Source organism: Rhagoletis pomonella, unplaced genomic scaffold (assembly GCF_013731165.1).
Source record: "Rhagoletis pomonella isolate Grant_MI unplaced genomic scaffold, Rhpom_1.0 Rhpom_scaffold_00006, whole genome shotgun sequence".
NCBI classification, from domain to species: Eukaryota; Metazoa; Arthropoda; class Insecta; order Diptera; family Tephritidae; genus Rhagoletis; species Rhagoletis pomonella.
The window spans coordinates 11262132-11272327 of record NW_023458560.1 but is presented as its reverse complement, the minus strand read 5'-3'; the positions used below and the strand labels follow the sequence as shown (position 1 = coordinate 11272327).

The window sequence follows — 10196 nt, the reverse complement described above, 5'->3', positions numbered from 1 at the left end:
CAAGTATATTTGGGAAATCCCTCAAGGTTTCGAGGATAATCGTAACAGTATGTATAATAAGCTCATATTAAAACGGCAGTGTATTATGTACACACACACTAGCTTTGTTTCTTTACTTTCCTAGTAGATCATGATCAGGAAGAAGAATGGGAAGAATTACAGAATTACGCTCACAGCGAGTGAAATATAGAAAAAGTCAAGAAACGCAAACTAGCAGAAACTAGCTAGTAAACACCTGACCGATGCTTTTGACAACTGAACATATGTATTTGCTGCGAATTTTTAATCACATTTTATGTTTAAAAATTGTTCACAAATACTCAGGTTTTGCCACACTTTATCAAATTTAATAAATCGCCCATTTTTATCAAAAAATACAAAAATATGTAAAAGAAGCAAATCAAAGTAGCTGTGAAAATTATGTGTTTCTTGTAATTTGCTTTCGTAATTTTTTACCTATATTCGGCTAACACTACCTTGTGTAAATGCGCCTATCTGTAAAGGAACAATGCTACTGAGTGGTGTATTCAATATTAATTTTTTGGTGAATTCTTTGGACCACTGTAAACTGCTCTCAGAATTTGTGATGTGCTGAGTCGCTACTTTTAAGTATTGATCGATACTCGGTACCGATTTAAAAAGTATCAAATACTTTCGATACTCGGTACTGAAATCTTGGAATTTCTAATAAAAGCGCGCAACAGCCAAAAATATGAGTTATATGTACACATACATATAGTGTCAGCTATTAAAAATAAATAATATTGCCACCAGAACTATTGCAGTTGGAAAGATGGTTGCGATAAGTAAAAGAAGGCGAGAGTGTGTTTTGCGACATCAGTATCAGGGCGAATTTAATAAGGTGGTGTTACCGGCGTATCTGAATTTTTCGCCGTGGAGGACATTACATCAAAATTACGTGTTTGTTGTAGTTAATACTAATGACAGTATGAATATCTGCGTATAATTTGTTAGGGTAATTTTTTACTTATATACGGCTAACACCACCTTATTAAATTCGCCTTGATCATTATTAATTGCCTGCCTTGTTCGCCGCACACATTATGCTTGCTTCACTTAACTACATACATACAAACACATTGCTCATCTCTTGAGAAAGGACCGTCTTATTTGTACATTTTGGGTTTTTAGGCGATGTCTTATAAAATATCAATAATTTTTACCCCCAAAAGTAGCCTATGTCGAGATAGGTCCTTTTCTCTTTAAATCCACATATCATTGGATTCCCAAACAATATTTTAACGTTTAACTAGCCAAAGATGTAGTTCAAGATGCCCCTATAATAGAATCTTAATTAAAATATAAAACAATTTCAAAGGAAACTGATTTTTTTTTTAATTCAAAGTCAAACCATCTAAAGTGACTTAAGCTACTTTAATTGAACGGCACAGATATAATGACGAAAGGTACCGAAAAGGAAGTATTGGGTACCGAAATTTTTTTCAAGTATTGGGTACCGAGAATTCAGCACGTCACTACTCAGAATGTCGCCTGAATAATTTTAATGACATTTGTTAACGTGGAGCTATTTGTGAACCAAATGAAAAAAGTGGCGCATTTTAGGAGCTGGTGTAGTTTTTGTACTTATCTCAATGAATAAATAGTACCAAAATGTTAAAGGTAGAATTTTGATTTGAAAGAAATACTGGTGGAATAACAAATACACCAAAACGTTTTTTTTATTCAATCTAATCAGATTTGTACCAAAATCCATAAATTTACACCAATTTATACACCAGTGTGCTACTTGAGAGTAAGCCCTTACAACAATAACAAAAACTGTGTATTTATACATTATTTTTGAGTGAAAACAGAAGACAATCATGACAAAAATCCCGACAAAATATAAAGATGATTAAAAAATCGCGCGATTTTTTAATAATTTTTATATTTTGTCTTGTCTGGACTATGTCTTGTCGGGATTATGTATGGTCGGGATTTGGCTAAATTTACATGATGAAATTATGTTTAACTGTAATAATTAAGCATACATTATTGCTCAAATGTATTCGTAGTTAGCGAAATAAATATTCTGTCTAAACCCTTAAAATTAATACTGACAGACGAGACGGATGGTTTACCATCAGAAAAAAAATCTGGATATTTACTAAAAAAATTATTTCAATTCAAAGGGCACACTGATGACTTTCACACAGTATGACCCTATGATTAGAATGATGATCCCGCTGTAGTTAGCGCGAATGATGGGCTCGCCTCTCTTGTTGATTGGGCAGAGCACATTTAATTCCAGTCATGGGGCATGCGTTCATCTGGCCATGCTCTGAATAAGAGTTGATGCATGCACATTTTTAGCTCCTCGACGCCGTACTTAAATAGCTCGGCTGGCAGGCCGGCAGCTCCAGCAGCTTTGTTACTTTTCAGCGGAATAATCGCTATTCGTACCTCGTCGTAGTCAGGCGGTGGAACATCGACTCCGTCATCATCGATGGTGGCTCGGAGTTTTCTTCCGGACAACTTTCACTGCTGATACCATTCAATAGGGTGGAAATGTGTTCCCTCCATAATTTAAGTACGTTCTGAACATCGGTAAATAGGTCACCGTGGTTGTTCTTACAGGAGTTCGCCCTGGTCTTGAAACCTTCCGTAAGTCGCCTAAATATGTTATTTAGAAATTTCGCGGCTAGAGTTCAGATAATTATCTTCAAGAAATAATGACTTCCCCACCGCCAGCGTATGCAGCTAGCTCTGGTTCCCCGTTATGCACTTGGAAAAGAATTCTGTCTAACAGACATCACTCCTATCGAGGGCGGTTATTTGTATTTTTTGACATCGTCAGCGCGCCCCGATCAGCCACAACTGTGCAGGAATTTAGAAAATTTCCGCATCAATTATGAATGGCAGCCCTCATGCCGATTGAAACAAGTACGTACAACAATACCTCCGCAGTAACGTTGTTGAATACTCCAGTCTCCTATAGTATACTCTCTATAATGAAACGCCTTCTCTCCAAAGCACCACATTGAAAGATCAGTATCTTAGGATTTTCCCTTTTCAAGCTGAAAATCTGTTCATTATTTTGTAACAAGATCCTGTTTTGTAATACCTGTGTAAATTCTGCATATGAACATATATGTATGTATGTACGTATGTAACTGCGTACGTACATTCATTTGTACATAAGCAAGAAGTATCGAAACGACACACAATTGTGTCTGCCCCTGCGTTAATAATTAACAACGATTTTCATTCCAATGCATAATATTTCATGCAACTAAGTAACAGTGTTGATTATGTAGTGTAGCTACTGTGCAATTACGCTCAACTACACATATTTACATACCTGCACAAGAAACATACAAACTTACCCCCCTCGAAGGCATCGTCCGTCTCGAGATCGTCGATGTAGACGCGCTGGGTAAGGGCGCGCATTTTTAATTGCCAAACGCCCTCCATCATCCACGTGGGCATGCTCACTTTATTGTTATTACCATTGACATTGCTATTGTTTGCATTATTGTTGTTGTTGTAGTTGTTGCTGTTCTTAAAGTTTTGACTATAGCCTCGTCCCTGCCTTGAGGGCGCGTTGCTTTGCATGCTGCCGCTGCCTCCAACTCCCCTATCGTATTGTGCATCTGCATCGGCATGGTGATTCTCGTTCGGCGGCGAGGTAAACATTTGCACATTTGTTTCGTGGCCAGCGTGCAACATGCCACTGCACACCTCAACGCATTTTTCATATTTTCGCCGTCGAAATAGCGAAACTGCCTGGAAATACTGCCACTCGAGTGCTGCCATTGTCATCGTTGGTGTTTGCAGCTGTAGCTGCTGCTGCTGCTGCTGCTGCTGCTGCGGTGGCGGCTGCGTCTTTGACTGGTGCATTAATGGTGATGCCGTGGTATTTGCAGAAGCTGAAGTCATCATGCTCGTGTTGTTGGCGGTACCCAACATCATGCGAGCTGTGGGAAGCGGTGCCAGGGAGGCCAACGGTGCCAAAGGAGCTGCTGTCATCATCTTGCCGTCTGTGTGAGCTGCTTCTTATTCTTCTTCTTTTACCTCACCGAGTCCAATTCCACTCGCGCAACCGCTGCTTTATGCTTCCTTTTGCCTACGTCCTCTTACTGGTGCCTTTTGGTGTTTGTCTAGTACGTGTTGTTGTTTGAACCGCTCTTATTTCTCCTTTGCTTTATTAACTATATTCTGTTCAAAGAGTCAATTGGCTCCACTGTCTTTAGGCTTTATTGATTTGGCCTGTTGGAATTTTAAGCACCGGATATGAGTTAATTTCTTCAACGGCCACAGTTGGTAACCGTGGATTTGTATTTTCTTTTATTTATTCGAAGGTCGTGCAATTTGATTGGAATTCTTAACGAGTCGTTGCATCGTTCAAGATAATTTGTATGTACACATTTATTGTACCGTGTGTGTGCAGATGAGCATACCCGCTTTTAATGTATGCTTGTATTTTTTTTATGACGAAGATACTTTTGTTATGTATCCACTTTGCTTCCGTACATTTAATAACTAAACAGCCGACATAAACATTTTGGAACCGTCATTAAATGAAAAATTCTTGTTTTGGACGTTTTTGGTTGCCATGGAAGCGTGCAAGTTGAAGGTTGTGGACATAGGTTTACATTTAAATACAAATATAGTATATGTATGCACATAAATACAGGTACGCGTAACCAGGTAGGGGCAACTGCGCCCCTCCGAAGCTTACAAGACGAAGTCGAATTAAAAATTAATTAATTATACATAAATACAAATAAAAAATTGTGTGCGGTGTCGAGTTAGTAACTATGCTCTCCATTTCCACAGGAGGCCTGTGTTTTTCTCCGTTGATACATTGAAGCAAGCACAGCGTTCGACTTCGTCAAACGCGCCACCTGTGTCGTTATACTTAATTTCTCATAAAATTTTCGCGCCGCGTTCCTTTCTATCGGCATCTTAAGCTATTCACACTCATGACTTTTTTCCTCTCTTCTTCTTTTTAAAAATTTTCTCTCTTTCCTCACTTTTCCCCGGTTCCTCTCAATTGTCGCGTGGTTCCGAGTTAGCTTCAGGATGGCTTGGAATAATGCGTTTTTCTCTGCAGCAGTTGCACGGCATACCCGCTGTTCCTATGTGGGTGATAGTAGAAAACCGTAGCGGTACGAAGAGATTGGGAGATCGATTTCCACTGGTTATTTATTTCCGGTCGAGAGGACTTTCTTGTTTAAGCAGGATTCAGAATCGATTGCGAAAGTTCCCGGCTGTCCTTTGTGACTGTAGCTTTGCGACGTCGAACTTTCAAATATATCCAGCTTTCATGCGGATTGTGGCTATTTGTTCACTGATGGGGGTGACCCTAGTTACAATCCGTTGAGGCCTCCGTCCAACTACAAATGCCAAACAAAATTTGTGCACCGACCCTTGGCAGCTGTAATGCATAGATGTTGCACGCTGAAAATTTTTTGCAATCATGCCTCGTCCATTACATTTCCTGTACTGTGGTGATGTCAGTCTGGTATTTCTCTAAGCGAATCAGCAGTTGGATAGAGGCACACATATATGTAAGTAAAGCGTAGCCCTTCTTTCGTGTGGTGGGTCGTCAAAGTTTGGGCTGTTTTGAGTTTTCCATTGGTTCTGCTTTTTACCTTACCCAGGGCACAACCCATAGCTGGGCTGCTGAAGATACTAATTTATCTAGCCAGCGAACTGCTTTCTCCAAGACAAAAGACTCGCGCTTGTGAGAGAGAGAGGCCTCTTTCTTCCGTTAACCAAGGCTTCACAAGAGTTGGTTACTGCATCTCGCACATTGGTGCACACATTACTCAGAGTACGCGAATGGAGACGCAAGAGTGGTGCAACTGTAACTGCAAGCATGATAGAATACAAGATTGCGCCGATCAGAGAGGATTTTTGAGAATAACTTTTGTGTGACGTCACACTGGTGCAATTGCGAGAGAGAAATGCCAAAACGTGAGCAAGAATGGAAGAAGAAGGAAAAATGTTGCAAGGAAAACGTAAACAAGTTGCACAAGTGTGACGTCATGCAAACCACGATTCTGTCAAATTCGTTAAGAGAGGAATAGCGGTCCGAGATCGGCGCAACCTTTGTATTCTGCATATATATAACTGCATACTCAGCAGAACGACAATATTCAGAGGAAAGACTTTCTACTGGACTCAAGAATGATGAATACAAGATTGCGCCGATTGCAGCAGAATTCGTGAGAGTAATTTTGGCGTGACGTCATCGTGGAGATGACAACTGAGAGCGGCGAGAATAAGTTGTAAAAATCAGTGTTGCCAGTTTAGTCGTTTTCCGTCTGGATTTAGCCGGTCGCGATAGAAAACAGCCGAGAAAATTCAATTTATCCAGCAGCCGATTTGTTAGCCGTTTTGCAAAAAAAAGTTAGCTGATTTCGCTATTTACCGTATTTTATTAAAATTCAAATATACATATGTACATATAAGTTTCCATTTTGACAAATTTGGCAAAACTGCTAGCCTTATTTCGGAGAAAATTTTTAATGTCGGACTGAAAGATTTTTTTCTAATCCGAAAAGTCTTAAAATACTGAGCCGATTTCAATGATTTTTATTTTATGTGAATATACAGTAACCCAAGTGACTGGGACGCGACATTTTAGCATATTATTCTTCTGTGAAAGTATAGCTGATTACTTACAAACACCATTTAAACCCAAATTTCATATTTTAAGCAAAAATTATGAAAATTCTGAATTTTTTTATTTAAAATTTTAGTATAGTAAAGTGCAAATTTAAGTTAGCTGGCTCTTACCGTTGATTTTTGGAAATTTGTTGACGGTGCTCCGCATTTTTTTTCCATATAAAATATTTTAAAACATACTTTGTATGGAAAAAATTCGTAACACCGTTATAAAAAAAAAATACAAAAATCCACAGTAAGTCCTAGATACTTCAAAGTTTCACTATATTATACTGATATTTAATGGACTACAAAACTGCATACATACCATTTTGTAAGGATGCTGATTAAAAAGTTAAAAATTTTGGTGAAATTTTCCAGAATTTTCATAATTTTTGCGCAAAGTCTGGTGTTTGTTGAGTAATCAGCTAAATTTTAATAATAAAAACAAGTAAGAAAGTTTAAGTTGGGGCGGAGCCGAACATTAAATACCCGGCGCAGGTATTAAATATATGTTTTTTCACCTTTCCGAAAGCTACCGCTAGATGGTAAGCCGGGGTGTATCAATTTTGAGTAAATTAGCGTCCTTAAATTTCGAAATATTGAAGTTTCAAGCATATCTGAAATTTACCGTTATATGAAAAGCGGCCGTAATTTTAGTCCGATTTCAACAATTTTCAGCGTTTTGTTTCTATGTGGCAAGTACAATAACCACACCGAGTTTGGTACAAATTGGTAGAACGGTTACCGAGATATATATATATGATCATCGGTGCCACGCCCATTTTCCAAAATTTTATCATAAACGTAGTTCTTGGTAAAGAATTGTTGCAAGCATCAATTTTGAATACACTAGCTTCAATATTTACCGATTTATCGAAGATTTCGTATTTCTCTAAATTACCGTTATATGTGATGTGGGCGTGGTTATTGTCCGATTTTAAAAATTTTCGGCCATTTCCTAGGTTATGTCAACAATGGCACCAATTGTGCCAAGTTTGGAAGAAATTGGTGCAGCGGTTACCAAGATATTCACATGTAACCATAAGTGGGCGTGGTTACGCCCATTTTCCAAAAATTTATAATATTCTTATTTCTCGTCTAAAACTTATTGTAAATATCAATTTTGAGTGAATATTCTTCAGTAGTTACTAAAATATCGCAGTTTTCGTATTTCTGAAAATTACCGTTATATGGGAGGTAGGCGTGGTTATTGTCCGATTTTGCCCGTTTTCAATACCATCCGTCCTACGGCAGAAAGAAGTGCACGTACCAAGTTTCGTTGAGATATCTCAATTTCTACTCGAGTTATCGTGTGCACAGGCGGACGGACGGACGGACGGACAGACAGTCACCGCTTAATCGATTTCTCTTTTCATTCTAATCATTTATGTATACATTTGTCTATATCTATCTCGATTCGTTTTGCCTGTTACAAACAACCGTTATGTGAACAAAGTTATAATACCCTTGTGCACAAGTGCGCTCGGGTATAATAATAAACATTAAATAAACTTAATAAATATAGCAAAAGCTTGCTAAAACCTCGCGTCCCATTTTATATTTGGGTCACTGTATTTTTCCAAAGAAGGACGTATCCGGGACTTTCTTTAGATTATGTTCAAACAGGCACCTAGTTGGCAATTAGGAACCTTTTCACCAATTTACACCTTAATTGTTACCCAAATTATCATACAAAAATTCAAATTATTAATTGCCAATTAATAATTAATTGGCAATCAATTTGTGTCAGATTCTCTATGCAACCCTGCTAGGTATGTTTAATTTTGACTTGGAGGTATGTTTATTGAACAAAGAGCAATCAGCGGTTTGTTTCTGGTTCTGTTTTACAGCTGATATTCCATCAGGGATGGAAAATTGAATTATAAAATTGTACCTAATTTACGGAAAACTTTACCTAAAAGTAGGATAACAATTCCCATCGATGCCATATCACTTTCGGTACTCACATTAAGCAAATTTTTGGCTATGAAAAGAATCTCTTCGAGCAGTGCGAGACAAAACTATGTTGTAGAAAAGGTGAATCACTTTCCTCCCAGTTATTAGATTTGACGTTTTAAAAAGAAATATTTTCCGTCTATCTGGTGAGATCAACTACAGTTGCGTTACTTTGATCACCCTTCTGTATCATTTGTATGCCTCTTCACAAAGGAGGGAAGCTATTTAACCAGTTGCCCGCACCAGAAAATGCATTGAAATGTCAGTAAAAATAAGAACTGATTTCCTAAGAAACTATTTGGCTACGTTCCAAATGTACCTAAATTTTTTTGTTTTTACCGAATGTACTTTCAAACTAAATAAAGGTACGATTGTAACAACTTTTCCATCACTGTAGGTAATCCAACAGCTGATTTCGTATCGCTAATTGGGCAGCTGACGTGTGTGTGAACACCAAACTCAATGCCGCAATTTAAAGCTTAATTACCTCAGCTAATTGGCCTGTTTGAACATAGTCTTCTACAATTTTTGTTATGAATGGCTTAAATTTAAGTGCGAAGTTTTATTCGCAACACTTGGAAAATAACGGAGAGAATAATATAGCACGAATGTCGATGTGAAGCAAAATTCTCTGGGAAGACAATACCTGTGAATAATTGTATCATGGTGCCAACACACTTTATTGTTGCTCATTATATCTCTCAGACAAGCATGTGAGAGAGTGAGTAGGACATTAAAAATAGGAGTTTCGAATATATGGACATCAAAATACAACTAGATAGTTCAATTGTTAAAAACTTAAAAAGCGACCGGCTTGTTCGATATAAATTAATGGCGTTTTCTTTTCTCGAAATAATGTTGGCCTGTTTTCTTCAGCCCTTTCACAGCTTCCCTCCGACTGAGCAAAATACTTTCTACTAATATAGCCATTTTCAGGACGAAAAGTAACCTAGTACAAATGTTGCAATGTAAGGCAAAATTTTTCAATAAAAAAGAAAACACCATAAGTGTGCAATTGATCTCGTTTTTTATATTTAAGTAATACAAACATGACTTCTGATGTACGTATAACGACAGTTTCTTTTGTTAAACAAAAATAATTTGTAATGAATTTACCAGTCTCTATTTTTGTGATTTATTTAACGAGTGGTGTTAAGCTTAGCTACGTATAACCTTTATTAACCAAAAAAATTTAATGATTTTACTAGTCTTTCTACTTGTTATTTCTTTCAATAAAACATGTGAATTTTAGTTGAAACATTTTAGCCGTTTTTTTTTTTTTGCCAATATAGCCGGTCGGCCCAAAAGTTCTGGCAACACTGGTAAAAATGTCCAATATTTGTAAACAAGTTTTAAGTTGGTTAGGAAAATGTGCAAGTTATCACTAGCACAGGTTTTAACCGCGCACCCCATTATTTAAAACAAATTGGCGGAAATATTAAAGTAGTTAATAAAACTCACGAAATTCTTTACTTGTTGATTGTACACACACAAAGATGTTTACCAAGAATAGTAAGTAAATAAAACCATGATAAAAATATAGTAAGGTAGAACCATGATTCAATAATGAAAGGTTTTGTAAGAAAAACTTTCTCTCGCTC

The 10196-nt window shown here is 37.4% G+C and overlaps 1 protein-coding gene across 1 annotated transcript in view; it reads right to left on the bottom strand.

The window, feature by feature from the left end:
* The window catches only part of LOC118740403 (tetratricopeptide repeat protein 8), a 76927-nt gene extending 72247 nt beyond the window's left edge, over positions 1-4680 (bottom strand). Inside the window, exon 1 of the mRNA XM_036471925.1 lies at positions 3348-4680. Within this exon, the coding sequence (XP_036327818.1) occupies positions 3348-3993 (646 nt within the window). The 5' untranslated portion in view covers positions 3994-4680. The remainder of the gene's footprint in view (positions 1-3347) is intronic.
* Positions 4681-10196: the final 5516 nt, after the last annotated feature.